The 17,054-nt window shown below is 38.6% G+C and overlaps 1 protein-coding gene across 3 annotated transcripts; it reads right to left on the reverse strand.

The window, feature by feature from the left end:
• Positions 1–428: 428 nt before the first annotated feature.
• Positions 429–6,908, reverse strand: LOC104211472 (F-box protein At4g00755-like). 3 transcript variants are annotated; one of them, XM_009760528.2, is made up of 6 exons: positions 6,704–6,908; positions 5,971–6,150; positions 3,418–3,837; positions 3,131–3,300; positions 2,781–2,899; positions 429–1,016 (listed from the first exon to the last, which is right to left on the reverse strand). In XM_009760528.2, the coding sequence occupies exons 1-6, from the start codon at positions 6,822–6,824 to the stop codon at positions 722–724; spliced, it is 1,305 nt and encodes a 434-aa protein (XP_009758830.1). In that variant the 5' UTR covers positions 6,825–6,908; the 3' UTR covers positions 429–721. The 3 variants fall into 3 exon arrangements, with proteins under 3 accessions (XP_009758830.1, XP_009758833.1, XP_009758835.1); XM_009760531.2 differs by lacking the exon at positions 6,704–6,908 and adding an exon at positions 6,554–6,634; XM_009760533.2 differs by lacking the exon at positions 6,704–6,908 and adding an exon at positions 6,259–6,551.
• Between the last annotated feature and the right edge of the window lie 10,146 nt (positions 6,909–17,054).

The raw sequence follows: 17,054 nt of genomic DNA on the forward strand, positions 1-17,054 counted from the left end.
TCCAAGTGGCGACTCTGAATTAAATAAATAATCTCATTTCGAATATTGTCACTTAAATTGGAAAAACTCCCTCGCGCATTTAACCCTTCGAGACCGGGCGCGCAAAAAGGAGGTGTGACAACGCCCATTACCTAATCCTCCCAGCGCCTCGGCACAAGTTATCTAGCGAATTTATATACTACTATTATTTATATGAGTTAGAATATAGATTAGTTCGTATTCTTATAAGTTCAAGATAGTTTTAATTCGAACAGGAAGCGCTGATAATATTTGAGTTTTCCAGTTTATCATCATTAACGGCTCATCATGATTTAAAAATCACTATGATTAGCAGTAAACAATCAGATGAGTTAAGAAATTGAGTACCGACTTCGATTCTGGATACTCAATCCAATGAAAACAGGAAACAAACGAAATACAGTGAAATCTTTTAACAAAAAGTTGAAACCCACTAATGAAAATGTCATTTGCATGCACATTAGTGCAACTCTCCGTTGATATATGTTTGTGATAGTAAAAAATGCAAAAGCCTAATACAAGCATCTACAACGGATCATCAGTAATACAGTCTCATCTACAAGGGTTTATGCACCTCTAAAGCTTTGAGTACACAAAGACCTGCTGCAAAACTACGTAACCAAAGGATCATCAAAGAGAGGGGACATCAATTATTTTGAAAGAAATGTAAGAAACTAAAAGAAAAGAAAATGACGATGCTAAATTACAAAATTCCCGCTTCATCCATTTCATCATCATCGTCCTCGTCCCATTCCACAGGTTCAACACCCGGCTGGTAACCCTGTAATAAATACTCCAGAAGGCCTGCATCAAGCACAAATCCCTCTGATGGTGTTGGAGGCATATTTGATTCTTGATGACCTCCATTAGTCATGCTCTGCAACATGCAACCGAAAACATCTCGATTGTACTTCAGTACAAATTCTCGAGATGGTTCTAGGACCTCTATGTCGAATGCAGGGCTGAGAGGTCGCCCTACAACTTTCACATGACAAATACTGCACATAGGAATGAAATATTGTCAAGATCACATTAATGATAACTAACCAGCCTTCTTCCCAGTTACTACTTGATACACCAAGCAGAAAAAGTAAATACAGTACAAGTACGTACTTGGCATCCCAAGAATAAACCATTTATAAGAAATGGTATTTTCTGTTAATACGAAAGAAACAAATGGAATAAGAGAACATTCGTGATTGTTATAGAATTACCAAGTCTTCCAGCTTTGCACTATCTGAAGAACACCAAGTTCCTGGGAGCCTTCAATTACCATATTGACTTCCAAAAGGGTCGTGATTAAGAAATAATAATATAATTTACTGAAAAATATATTAAGGATGATCCTCCCCAAACAATAAAAACATGCAAAGTCAGATTAATACTACACTACAGAAAGAGTTCCCAGCTCTCTTTTCAGTCTCAAAAGGCCCCAATTCTACCAATCCCAGAACAGAGACAACACCAGGGCACCTATCTTCAGAGGAAACTTTCAAGACTGGGAATTGGAAGAGTTCACTAGCATGCTTACTAGATTGGGGAGTTAAACAATCAATGAGCTCTGCTGACAGAATCAGATGGGAAGGAAAGACAGATGGACAGTACACAGTGAAGGCAGGATATTCATCATTATGTGCGCAGAATGAAATGCTGGATACTTGGCCTTGGAACATATTTGAAGAACTAAGAAGGTGATAAGCTTCAGCTAAATAACATTACATGACGCATGTTTGACTCAAGACAATCTCGATAGAAGGAACACCCCCACCTTTAACAGATGTTAAATGTGCCAACAGAATGTAGAGACTAACAGACACCTCCTTCTACATTGCACAGTAGCTACTGATATTTGGCACATGTTCATCACAGTTTTTAGTTTAAGATGGATCATGCCGAACAGTATCAACGATGCCTACACAGTTAGATCTCTTGGAAAGTTGATAAATCCATCATAGAAGTCTGGAAAACGGTTCCTTCTTGTATTTTTTTGGTGTGTTTGGAATGAGAGGAATAGAAGATGTTTTGATGGAAATACCAACTCCAAACCACGCCCTTAAGGCTTGTTATCTTTTAAATTCATGTAGCTGGGATAGTTTGTCCCCTGTAGATTCTCATGTCAAACTTTTGGACTTTATTAGCTCTTTATCCTAAGCATAGGTCTCACTGTAATAGAGCTAACAAACTCTCACTTTTGTACTTCTGCTATTATGCATCTACTTGATGCCATTTATAGTACCACTTCATCTCAAAAAAAAAAAATGCAGTCTTGTGGAGTTGGGAAGTGAGGAAACTGAAGAAGGAACTACAAGACATTTGACACACAATTCCTTTGTGCATCATGTGTCCTAGTGAGGATAGGAACCAGTGCTTAGAAGATGAAAGAATATCCATGTAGACTTTACACTCTTCTTGTTTACTTTTTTTTTTGGGTGTAGAACTGATCTGTGAATAGTAAGATGCATTTAAGGAGTTTATCAATTCCTTAAAAGCTAATAACAATATTTTAGTGAAGTCATGTACTCTGTAAAGAAGCACGATCTCAGTTCTACAGTATGACTAAAATTAAACCTTACCTTTCTCACAACATTATTTTATTATAAATGTGTCAGTTTCATCTTCTTCCCCTGATGCATTAGTATGTCCAGGCATCAAGAGCGTTATTAGTAATGCACATGCAAGTCCACTACAACAACTCATTAATAAATAGAACAGCAAATGTGAAGCAGACCTTTCAATCAAAGAGAGAAAAGATGAACACGAACCATATGTAAAACAAGTCATCCATTTCTTGTCTCTGAACTCTGCCCAAAAGCTGAATCTGCATATATCCACCAATGCAAAGCACAGGCTCGGGTAGATTGAACCGCTGAAAGCAATTTTCCTGGCCATTGAAGTTTGATCTGTTAATTCTCCTTCTCATGCAAATTAGTCTATGACACCCCGTTCAAAGGCTTGGAGAAATTTTTTGACTAGTTTTTACTTATAACAATATTGAACAGAACAAATATTACTACTCCCACCATCAGGAAACTACTCAACCAAAAACATAGACAACTGAGTAAATAAGAGTATCTTTTTCAGGAGAAAACTAAAGGAAGTTATAAAACAAGACCTGTGTCATAGGGAATTCTTCAGAAGTATATGTCCATACAAACTTGTCATCAGCAGGCTGTTGCTGGGGCAATTGCAGGAGATCACTCTCATCTCTCGAGGATTTGGGATACCCCAACCGAAATCGAACAGATTTTGCAGAGTATATGGGCTTGCCGGGCTGGAAATAAGCTGAATTGGAAAAATTACGTATTAGACAAGAGGACCAAATAAGCTCCGGAAGTATGTGAAACTCAGATTGTAAATTTGAGGGGGCATCTAATGCCCCAAAGAAAGATTAACAAACACCTTCAAAAGGTTGTGTATCAACTTCGTTGATCACACATATATCAGCTTTCAATTTGTAAATTAGCGTCTCAGGGGCGTTGGGGTCACTGTGTCCTTTACTTGACCAGTATGAAGGTCTATTTAGATATCTGTCCCTTGGAATTAAAGTATTGACAATACTTTCATCTGGATAATTGTCCGTGCTTGAAGCACTGACTGCATAACCTATGCAATCACTTCGACATGACTTTGATGTTTCAATAGCTTGAAGTAGAGACGCGTAGACTTCATGATCTCTTTTTAGAGTCTCCCAGTTGGAATTGCTAGATCCAACATCTTTTGGTTCTGCTGCACTCGCATCTAATTCTGTTACACGGGCAATCCTGGAAAGCTGCGGAAACCTTCCAAAACACAGTTGCTTGGAGAGTCCATTAGTAACCACTGCAAATAAACAAGTAAATCATCAGCCTGTTTTCTTCTTCCTAATGGTAATAAACCTTCAATGACAGAAACTGGCATGTCAAGATTTCTCGAAGAAAGGCTTAATATAGGCAACTTTTCTTTATGAAAGAGATTGGAAAATCCTTAGAATTGATGCACGTTGTCAAGCCAAAAAGGCAGGAAAGTCGGATTGCGGCAGCGCAAAGTACAGAAAATAAGCTTCCAACTTCAAAATAAACTAATTGCATTGCACACCACTTGCACAAGAAAAGAGTATGATTTTTCCATTAGTAACTTACAAAAGAGTTCAAGAAACCAACAATTAGGTAACTGTTTTACAGAATGCAACTTGGCAAGCTACATTCAACAAGATAGTTCAGGTACAATATTCAAGGATAAGCGCAAAGGTCAAGTATGGTACTCCTAGTTCTAGCTAATCATCACTATATTAATGTAATCTATACCAGGCGGTGGTTCTTGTGTCCAAAGCCAAATCACTTGCTTTTACTGGGGGCATAAAAAGATTAACTAATGTTTCTTTTTAGTGTTGGGGAACAAACAATTGGCCCCAGGCATGCCCAAAAGTTGAACCTGTCATTTCAGCTTTTGAAAAAATGCATTGTCCCCAAAAGGTTTTATTTTAAAATTTTAAATTGTGAAATATCTATTTTCCTTCAGCCAAAAAGAAATGGTATATATTTCATAGCATCTAAAGATGTATGTACACTTGGGTTAAAGCTTAGTTCACCATATGAAAGCCTCAATAGTGTTTAGAGCTTTGGTGAAAGTTCTCCCATCACGACACAACCACAGAACAAATTCTACTAAAACCAAATCCAAGCAAGTCATCATTTCATACTTTCATCTTCTAACCTAAGTCTTGACACAAATTCACCTAGACCATCCCAAAATTCTCGTACCAGCACAATGTACTTGAACTAGTTAAACTTGGACCAACCAAGAAATATGGAAAAGACAAAGGCAACAGGCAACAACGTTATGTAGTCAAAGTTATTTCCTAGAACAATTATTCCCTAAGACTTTCATCAAGTCCATAGCGTTGAGATGAAGGTTTTCTTTTGTATAATTACTTACAGAAGGATGATCTTTACTGTTCCAATCTTTTTCTGAAATGCAGAGACAAGTGTCTCGAATGTACAGTACAGAAGGCAACAAGGTACACTGTAGACTGTACATATATGGGAAAGAGACATACAACTAGCTCCACACAGCCAGGATTAAAACGTATCCGAATCAGCTTATTCTCGGTTTCGAGGTGTGCCTTTGACACCATAACCATGGGAAGGAACAACAATCAGCATAAAGAGTGATTAATTTGGTCTTATGTGATATTTATTTCTTTCCTGACTTACCCACTTACACATCAGGTTGTTAGAAATCTGAACTTATGAAAATTTCTTTTAAAGATCAAGATAAAGATTCTAAAATCTAAAAGAGTAGGGACAGAAGTGAGAGAAAGAGGCATATTAAGGCACTTCACACCCAAGTTTGGAAATATATCATATTATCGCACCATTGTATAACATTTTAGGGGTGACATCAACATCATAATCGTAAATATCGGGTAGAAACAAAAAGCACTAATTTATTTAGTCAAAGCTTCCTTAATTTTTGAACCGCAAGAGATCATAGAGTGTTTCTCCTCTCAGACATCAATTCATTTTGCATCATTAGTCATTCGTAACATTTTCTTGAATCAAAGAAATCTAATTATGATTCAGATTCTTGTACTCTTTGGAGGATCGTCTCTCCTTTCTTCTTTCCAAGGCTTCATTTATTTTTTACTCATTCGGGATCATTTCTCAAGGCATAAATTGAAGATAGATCCTCATTGCTTAAAATAGCTCTAGATGCAAATAAAGTAGTAATGAGTCTTTAAGCACAGTAATCACATAATGTAACACTATGAAGTACACCAAGTATGTAAAACAACAGTAGAAAAGCATCATAATGGAAACAGGATAACTGAATCTGTGGATTTTTTGAAACTTAACAACACTATAAATGACGTAATATAATAATGAAAAAGTAAGAATGCCAGTTCAGTCTCACATCCTAAACACAATGCTAACGGGCTGCTTTTAAGTAAGAACGAAAACTTGAATAGCATACCAAATTCGTGCCAAAGGCGCGAAACAGAGCCAGCACGGACCACATCAGCTGGATCCTTCAAACACATCAGGATGTTCAGAGACACGTCAGTGTCAAGCCATTGCACGAAATCAATATGTGTTTCCATGGAGCGACTACCATGCAATCCCCTAGATCTATTCAATGTTCCAAAACCTGAGTCTTCACCAAACACACAAAAAAACGATGCAATGAGCAAAAACCTTCAAAAAGAGAGGGAAGTAAACGACAAGGTTATCCACTAATCTAGGGTTAAATCAGCAAACATACCAAAAATAGATCAAATGCATGAATTTAACTACCAGTTTATATTTGTGCAATGGGTAAAAAATGGGTCATGAAAATGTATTCTCTTAAGAGGCTTCCAAAGAATGAAACTTTCTCATTAAGTCCATCACTCAACTCCACCTCAATACCAAATTACTTAAGAGTCTGGCTACATGAATCTTCTATATCCATTCCGCCAAGTCAATACTCAGATAAAAATCTCATCTTTCACAAAAGTAACCATTTTTTCCTAACGCAATTACCAAAAATAATTTTTAAAAAAATGAAAAAAACCCACCTACCCAAGAGGCAAGAAAGATAAGCATATAGTAAAAGATTTAAATAGAACAATCTAAAAATTGCGGGATTAACCCAATAAATTCAAGAAGGCTAATTGAACAAAAATGTCAACCAATAAGAAAGAGCGGAAAAGGAAGAGACTTTGTACCTTTCGGAATGACGACAGATAAGAAAACCCTAGAGAGAAATAGCACAACTACATAAATAGAAAAATCTAGAAAATGAAACTGTTCCCGGAGATAAGCTATTTTGGAAATATATTTGGTCATTATATTCACCCATACATTTTTCTGAAGCTTCCAAATTTTATTGGTTGGATAAAGTTATTTCTCAAGTTTCTTTGAAGCACTGAAGAAGAATCACTAGAATTTTGCTCTGCTTTTAATTTATTTATTTATTTATTTTCCCGTTTTAATTTCTTCGATCTAGACATCTGGTTCGAGGGACGAGGGCCGGACCTATTATGTAGATCTATCTTTTTTCATGTACATTTATTTTCTTTTTCTTTTTAACTAGTAATTCAAATATTTAAATTATTTGGATTGTATGTAAATAATCTTAAAATGTACACTTTCTCAGTAAATATAGATAATCATTGGATGTTAACTACATGAAAAAAAATTAACTATTTCTTCTATTTTTCTTTTTTGATATCATTCTTGTCGGTGTTATTGGATCATAAAAATAGTCTGAAAGCAAAATAATAACTCATATTTATGGCAAAATAATCAAATATTGAGACAATGAATGAATCTTTGAATAAGATTTAATTCTTTTACTACTACTTGAACTCATATTTGGTGTGTTGATATCTCTTAAAAATATTTCTTTCTTAAAATTTAAGATTCTAAAACATTATTTTTCAATAATATATATTTTTATAATAATGCAATTGAAAATATTATTCTTAATTCAAAACTCATTTTAGTTGGCTATCTAAAAATATAAAAAATTCTTTAGCTAGTGAATTGTTTTTACTCCATTTTGATATTTGACATTAACCATGTTAAATATCTGAGTTATTTGAATTATATGTAAATAACCTTAACATTTAAACCTTCTAAATAATTATAGATAATCGTCAGATATTAATTAAGAAACACTACATGAAAAAAGACTAATATTTTCTCAATTTTAGTAGTGATAATTGTATTTTTGCACTATTCTCGTAGGTGTCATTGGAACCTCAAAATAGCCACAAAGTGAAATGATAACTCATATTTATGGCAAAGCACAAAGGTTGACACGATATAAACGATTCTTTGATTACGACTTGAACCCTTATTTGGTATGATTTTATCTTTCAAAAAAGTATTTCTATTTTGAAATTTCAATTTCTAAAACTTTATATATATTATAATAATGATTATCTTTATAATGATGCAAGTAAAGATATTATCCTTAATTTAAAATTCACTTTAATCGGCTATCTAAAAATTTAAATGATTTTTTGGCTGGATTTATTTCAGTATGACTCCACTTTAAGTTTATTGATATCTCTAGCCCCACAATTTGAATTTTTAATACCCTATATACACACAAATTTTGTTCTTTGAATCATTAAATGTTAAATTAGTTGATTATTATTATTATAAAACATTGCATATATTGTCTTGAAATTGTCAAGTAGTTTATTTTTCGACATCATACTTGGCTTAACCTCAATGCAAACTACTCAAATTGCATTCCAATTCAAATTTGAATATAATATCAGTTTGTCAGTAATAGTGATTTTTTAAAAATAACACAAATATAAATTAAAAAAATATTCTAAGATATCCTTATCTTATAATCTATGTATTTGAGTTGGAAAAAAAATTAAAATCGATGAGATTAACTTTCAAAAATTTTATACTCAACAAAGATGAAACATAAGAAGAAATTTGTTGTCATCTTTTATTTCTGGTTTTTAGATCTTTCTAACATTTTTTTTCAATATTTATTTTCTTTTATCTTATTTTTATGTCATTATTTCTTTTGTTACAAAAAATTAATTTATTTCACTATAAAAGGATGAGTTTTAATAAAAATTATCTACATATGAAATTTAATTATATTTTTAGTCTTTGGTTGAAATTATTTCATATTTTTCTTCTGGCTTTATCTAATCAGCCTAAATAGGTGCTCACCGACCACTTAAATTAAAAAATTGAATGATGTATAATTTATATATAATCCATATATAATATGTGTATAATCGTGTATTGTCAGTATATCATCTATTTAAATTAGCTATAAAAAGTAAACAATAAATATGGCCGAATATTATGTAAATACTCTATAAAATTCGGTTTTTTGAGTTTATCTATGATATAACTTCTATTATAATAATTTTAAAACTCTCTACTAATGTTCAAAAATATTTTATCTTTTTATTATCTTTGAATTAAAAAAAGTAAAGAGTTTTTCCGAAATAATTTGTTTACATTTTAAAATAAAATATTTCACGGCATACCAATTTTTTCTTTATATATACTCATTGTTACACTTAAAAGTCGCTATAAAAACTATCAATTAGTGTCACGACCCTAACCCCGAACCTGGTCGTGATGGCGTCTCTCGTGAAGACAAGGTCAGCCAGGCCAAAACCGAACACCTCTTTTAAATAGTTAATACCATAAATAGTTCTGAAACATGATATACAACAACAACAACAACAACGACCCAGTATAATCCCACAAGTGGGATCTGGGGAGGGTAATATGTACGCAGACCTTACCCCTACCCCGAAGGGTAGAGAGGCTGTTTCCAAGAGACTCTCGGCTCAAAAAAGCAACAGAAGCCGATATATTAGTGCCATAAAAATGCATAATAAAATAACAGCAATATAAGAGATATGAAATACAGAATACGAAATACGAAATAGATGGCTGGTATAGTAAAACTAGCAGGTAAAGCCCTATATCAATAGCCGACCAATGACATTCTTAGTCCAACTCCTAACTGGCTAGTCTCACTCTATTGTGTTGTAGAAATATTCACAACTTTTCTCTAACCTACAACTTTAATGCTCGACCTCCATAATTCCCTGTCAAGGGCCATGTCCTCCGTAATCCTAAGTCGCGTCATGTCCTGTCTGATCACCTCTCCCCAATACTTCTTAAGTCGCCCTCTACCTCTCCGCATGCCCACTACAGCCAGTCGCTCACACCTCCTCACCGGTGCATCAGTGCTCCTCCTCTGAATGTGCCCGAACCATCTGAGTCTTACTTCCCGCATCTTGTCCTCCATGGGGGCCACGCCCACCTTCTCTCGAATATCTTCATTCCTAATCTTATCCATCCTTGTATGCCCGCACATCCACCTCAACATCCTCATCTCTGCTACTTTCATCTTCTGGATGTGTGAGTTCTTTACCGGCCAACATTCAGTTCCATATAACATGGCAGGCCTAACCACTGCTCTATAAAACTTACCTTTTAGTAACGGTGGCACTTTCTTGTCACACAAGACTCCCGACGCTAACCTCCACTTCATCCACCCCACCCCTATACGGTGTGTGACATCCTCGTCAATCTCCCCGATCCCCTGAATAACCGATCCAAGGTACTTGAAACTACCCCTCTTGGGAATGACTTGAGAGTCAAGCCTCACTTCAACTCCCGCTTCCGTCGGCTCAACTCCAAATTTGCACTCGAGGTATTCCGTCTTCGTCCTGCTCAACTTGAAACCTTTAGACTCAAGAGCATGTCTCCAAATCTCTAGCCTCTCGTTGACGCCGCCTCGTGTCTCGTCAATTAGAATAATGTCATCAGCAAATAGCATGCACCATGGCACCTCCCCTTGAATATGATGAGTCAGTGCATCCATCACCAGGGCAAATAGGAATGGGCTGAGCGCAGACCCTTGGTGCAACCCCGTAATAACTGGAAAGTGTTCAGAGTCGCCTCCTACTGTCCTAACCCGAGTCTTAGCTCCAGCATACATGTCTTTAATCACCCTAATATAGTCAACCGGGACCCCTTTATCCTCTAAGCAGCTCCATAAGACCTCCCTAGGAACCCTATCGTACGCTTTCTCCAGATCAATAAACACCATGTGGAGATCCTTCTTCCTATCCTTGTACTGTTCCACCATCCTCCTAATAAGGTGGATAGCTTCTGTGGTAGATCGCCCCGGCATGAACCCGAACTGGTTGTCTGAAATAGACATTGTCCTTCGCACTCTCATTTCTACCGCTCTCTCCCAAACTTTCATGGTATGACTTAGTAATTTGATGCCCTTATAGTTGTTACAGCTCTGCACATCACCTTTGTTTTTATACAACGGGACCATTGTACTCCACCTCCACTCTTCAGGCATCCTATTAGTCTTGAATATAACACTAAACAATGCAGTAAGCCATTCCAAGCCTGCTCTACCCACACACCTCCACAGTTCAACCGGAATTTCGTCTGGCCCGGTAGCTCTGCCCCTTCTCATCTTACGCATTGCCTCCATGACTTCATCGATCTCAATGTCCCTACAATTACTTACTTCATGGTGACTGTCGGCATTCCTCGATTCCCCAAGTATAATATCCTGATCCCCTTCTTCACTTAGAAGTTTATGAAAGTAGGTCTGCCACCTCCTCTTAATCTGGTCATCTCCCATCAAAACTTTGCCGTCATCATCTTTTATGCACCTCACTTGGTCCAGATCCCGAGTTGTCCGCTCTCTCGCCTTAGCGAGTCGGAATAACTTCTTCTCCCCACCTTTGTTCCTTAGTTCCTCATACAGATGAGCAAAAGCTGTCGTTTTATCCTCCGTCACTGCCATCTTCGCCTCCTTCCTAGCTACCTTATACCTTTGACTGTTCTCTCTCTTCTCCTCCTTGTCAGTGTTCCCTACTAACCGCAGGTAAGCCGCCTTCTTTGCTTCCACTTTACCTTGGACAACTGCATTCCACCACCAATCTCCTTTGTGGCCACCATTGTGGCCCGTAGATATCCCTAATACCTCTCTCGCCGCCTTTCTTATACAGTCCGCCGTCGTCGAACACATTGTGTTTGCGTCCCCACTGCTTCTCCAAGCTCCCATTGTCGATAACCTTCCTTCCAACTCCTTAACTTTATCCTTAGTTAAGGCGCCCCACCTAATCATGGGGTGTCCTTGTACTGACCTCTGCTTCCTCCTTATCCTAATACAAATGTCCATCACCAAAAGCCTATGCTGTGTCGACAAGGTCTCACCTGGGATAACCTTGCAGTCCTCGCACAACCTCCTGTCGCATCTCCTGAGGAGGAGATAGTCAATCTGAGTCTTCGCCACCGAACTTTGGTAAGTAACCAAATATTCATCCCGCTTCGTAAAACTCGGGTTCGCAATGACTAGATCGAAAGCCTTGGCAAAGTCCAACAGCAAAATACCCCCTTCGTTCCGCTCCCCGAAACCAAAGCCGCCATGCACCTCAGTGTACCCACCTGCAGATGACCCAATATGACCATTGAAATCTCCTTCTATGAATAACCTCTCAGAAGGCGGTATACTATGAACAATCTCATCCAACCCCTCCTAAAAGCGCCTTTTGATATCCTCATCCAAGCCTGCTTGCGGTGCGTACGCGCTAACGACATTTAAAGTACCCTCACCCACCACCAACTTAATAGTCATTAGTCTATCATTCACCCACCTGACCTCTACCACGGCCTCTCTAAGATGACTATCTACCAGGATACCCACTTCATTCTTACCCCTCAGGACACCAGAGTACCACAACTTATACCCATCCACATTTTTCGCCCTCGATCCGACCCACCTAGTCTCCTGGACACACGCTATATTAATCTTCCTCTTCTGCAGGATTTTCGCCAACTCTATGGATTTACTCGTTAGTGAACCTATGTTCCATGACCCGATTCTCAACCTATAGGCTCCCTTTCCCCCTCTACCTCCCCTGCTACCCGACCCACTCCCTGACCCCAGCCCCACACTCTGCCCCACCCGAGGACATGCCCTTATTCTATCATCCCAAACTGCAGCCACTACACCTACAACAATCTAGAGAAGACTCGCTAATGCACAACGGACAACAAATCAAACTAGAAGGAAACAAGTGGTAACTAGTATCCTAGTTGAAAGGTTTAACTATTGAGAAGTAAAGTAATAGTAATTTAGCTAACACCAAAAGGGAAACAGTAAAACAAGAGGTACCAACTCCCGATAACAAAACCTGCGGTTGATTTGCTGTACTCGATGTAGTTGTACGCTCACGCACCACTTTCTACCACCCTTTGCTGACACTCGCCCAGGTTGCTTTCCTTTGTTAGTGCTCATGCGCCCAACTTATCTCCAATACTCCGAGAATTCCTGAAAACACAGAAAATACCACGACCCAAAAACCAGAAGGAGCTATCACCGCTACTACTGGTATAGCCCCAACAATATAAAATGTACCAAGAAAGGAGAAGAAGAAAATGAGAATATATTATGGGGTGGGGGCAGATTTGGGATCCACTGAATCAAAAGCAAATTTTTCTCCTAAAACAAATAACCGACTAATTCTTTACACCGAGATCCACTGAATCAAAAGCAAAAAACTGCAGAAAATGTTAGAAAATTTCAAACAAGTCAGGTAGCAAATATACTGAGCTACTAAAATTCCCGGCACCTTGATGGTTATGTGATTATTGTGAGAGAAAATAATTGGTTAGTTGACTAGAAGAAGGGAAGAAATAAAAATGGTGAGAAGACGCTCAGAAGCTCAGGTGGCGAATATACTGAGCTACTAATACCAATTATTAGTAGATCTGAAATTACCAGATAAAGTTGTATAAATACTAAAAATACATAAATAAAACCAAAAAGAGTGAAAAACAGAGTAGATCTGAACAAAACTAATGATGCAGTTTCTTACTCTTGATAAACGAAGAGAACGAAGCTGATAATTAATGCTAGATCAGACAACTAGAAATGCTAGATCAAAAAGCTAATTATAACAAAAAATTGAATAATGAAACGGGAAAAAAGGTTTTGGATCCAGTTGAAAAAGGATTTGGATCCAGTTGAAAAAGGATTTGGATCCAGTTGAATATTACTTAATAATCATAATTTGCGAAAATAAAGATAACAACAGTAGAAACCATCCCGACACAACCCAAACCGGGGTGTCACAAGTCATGAGCAACTAATAAATCCGGATACCAGTCTACTAGATACGAAATCCGATACAGAAGTTCAAGGACATGAAAATAGTAAGATAAGGGAGGCACGGGGGCTGCGGACGCCAATAGCTACCTCGTAGTCTCCGAAAAACACTGCCTAGATTGGGAGGATCAGCACTCAGGAGCAGACTCGGTGATGCCTGAATCTGCACACACGGTGCAGGGAGTAATGTGAGCACTCCGACTCAATGAGTAATAAATATAAATAATGGCTGAAAGCAAGAAAACACGTGAAGGCACAAAGCAATTCTATATCAAGTAGTAAAATCACTTAAAGCAGTAAATCAGTAAGGAAGTCAAATGAAATTCCTTTAAACCAAGTAAAACAGGTAATTTAGCAGGTTAATAACAAGTAAAAATATGCCCCTCGGGCACAGTAACAATCGCTCAGAACAATATCAGCCCCTCGAGCTCACTCTCAGTACAGTATCAGCCCCTCGGGCTCACTCTCAGCTCATGATGGGTACCCGCGCTCACTGTGGATGTGCAAACTCGGGAGGGGTCCCTCACGACCCAAGCGTTATATCAAGCCACCTCGTTGCATCATCTCTCGGCACTCGGCCTCACATCACTCAAGCCACCTCGCGGCGTATAAAAGTATCTTAGGCCCTCGACCTCATATCGCTCAGCATATCCTCACATATGGCCCTCGGACTCACTCAGTCCGAAAATCATCACAAGCCCTTCGGGCATTAGTAAAACAATAGTTCTTAGTCGAAAACATCTTTTAGAAATATCATTTTAAGTTTCAAATATGAGTAAGAGTGGCTGAGTTTGTAAAACAGTAAATATCAACAGGACTGAGTTCAAGTGATAAATCAATACAGTGAGGAAATAGTGATAATAATCCCCGGAGGGTTCAAATAGTTGGCACGGAGCCCAAATATGGCAATCAGCCCAAATCATGATGATAACAAACAAGTTTCAGTCAAATACGCGGTAAAATCATCAATTGGGACGGACCAAGTCACAATCCCCAATTGTAAACGACCCCACGCTCATCATCAAGCGCGTGTCTCACCTCAATATAGCACTACGATGTGCAATTCGGGATTTCAAACCCTCAGGACATCATTTACAATCATTACTCACCTCGAACCGACTACAACTCTAGCTCGCGACGCCTTTTCCCCTCGAATCGGCCTCCACGCGCGTCGAATCTATCCAAAAGCAGAACGAATACGTCACAATATGCTAAGGGAACAAATCCCAAACAAAAACAATCGAAAAATATCAAAAATCCCGAAATTAAATAAACCCAAGCCCAGAGCTAACTTCTCGAAACTTAGAAATTTTTACACCAACGGGTTGCTTATCCTTCCACGAGTTCATACATATCAAAAGTTCTCAAATCCGACCTCAAATGGTCCTTCAAATCTCAATTCAAAAGTTCAAAATCTCAAGCCCTATTTCTTCCATTTTTAGCTTAAATTCCATGAATTTCTAGGTTAATTTCATAATAGAATCACGTTTTAGGTTCATAAATCTTACCTCCAATCAGTTCTCCTTGAATCCCTCTTCAATCTCCCTCAAATAGCTTTCAAAATGATCAGATATGGTGGGAAAATGGCTTAAAATCGCGGATAAAATGTTTTATAAATTTCTGCCCAGTTCTGGTATTCCTTCATCGCGATCGCGGCCCAAGCCTCGCGATCGCGAAGGGAAAAATTCCAAGGCTCCAAAAATATACTATGCGAACACGACCAAAGCACTGCGAACGCGATGCTTCAACTCTCCAACCTTCGCGGACGCGAGGTTCCAGTCGCGAACGCGAAGGGTAATCACCTCTGAGCCACAATTCCTTATACGCGAACGCGGGACTCTGCATGTGAACGCGAAGCACCAGGCGAAAGCCCTCCGCGAACGCGATTCCCAAACGGAATGCGAAGGCCAAACTCAGGCCAGCCCAAAATCTTTCTACGCGATCGCGACTGGCCCCATGCGATCGTGAAGGCCAATTTCTCTGCAACATCTGAACAGCAATTTCTACAATTCTCAAAGTCAAAAATGGTCCAATTGACCACCCGAAACTCACCGAGGACCCCGGGACCTTAACTAAAAGTACCAACACATTCTAAAACCTCATTCAAACTTGTTCTAATCATCAAAACACCTCAAACAACACCAAATCCATCAATTCACATCGAATTCAAGCCTAAATTTTCTAAAAACTTCCGAAATACGCTTTCGATCAAAAATCCAACCAAACCACGTCTAAATGACCTAAAATTTTGCACACACATCACAAATGACATAACGAAGCTACAACAACTCTCGGAATTCCTTTTCGATTCTCGGATCAAAATCTCGCCTATCAATCGGAAATCGCCAAAATACTAACTTCATCAATTCAAGCCTAATCCTACACTGGACTTCCAAACCAATTTTCAATCACACTCTTAAGTCATAACTCACTTCCCGAAGCTAACCGAACCATCGGAACTCACATCCGAGCCCTCTAACTCGTAAGTCAACATTCAGTTGACTTTTTCAACTTAAACCTTCTTAAAAGAGACTAAGTGTCTCATTTTTTATCAAATCCTCTCCGAACGCAAGCTACCCAACTCGCTCACATAAAACACGGATAACGAAACATAATAAAGCAGAAATGGGGCGGAGCGGTAACTCATGAGAAGACTGGCCGGGTCGTCACATCCTCCCCAACTTAAATAAATGTTCGTCCTCGAACAAGTCAAGAAATATACCTGAAACCCCAAATAGGTGATATCTACTCTGCATCTCCCGCTCAGTCTCCCAGGTAGCCTCCTCCACGGGCCGACCTCTCCACTGCACTTTCACTGAAGCTATATCCTTTGACCTCAACTTTTGAACTTGACGTCCCAAAATAGCTACTGGCTCCACATCAAAGGTCAAATCATCATCCAACTGAACCGTGCTGAAGTCCAAAACATGAGACGAATCCCCAATATACTTTCGGAGCATAGAAACATGAAATACCGGATGCACGCTAGACAATCTGGGTGGCAAAGAAAGATCATAAGCCACCTCCCCGATCCTCCAAAGCACCTCAAAAGGCCCAATGAATCGCGGACTCAACTTCCCGTTCTTTCCAAATCTCATAACACCCTTCATGGGCGAAACCTTCAGCAAGACATTCTCACCAACCATGTAGGACACATCTCGGACCTTCCGGTCCGCTTAACTTTTCTATCGCGACTGCGCAGTACGAAGTCTCTCCTGAATCACCTTCACCTTCTCTAAGGCATCCTGAACCAAATCTGTCCCCAATAGCCTAGCCTCACCGGGCTCGAACCAACCGACTGGAGATCTACACCGCCTCTCACACAAAGCCTCATATGGAGCTATCTGGATACTCGACTGGTAGCTGTTGTTATA

This window comes from Nicotiana sylvestris, chromosome 1 (assembly GCF_000393655.2).
Source record: "Nicotiana sylvestris chromosome 1, ASM39365v2, whole genome shotgun sequence".
Lineage (NCBI taxonomy): Eukaryota > Viridiplantae > Streptophyta > Magnoliopsida > Solanales > Solanaceae > Nicotiana > Nicotiana sylvestris.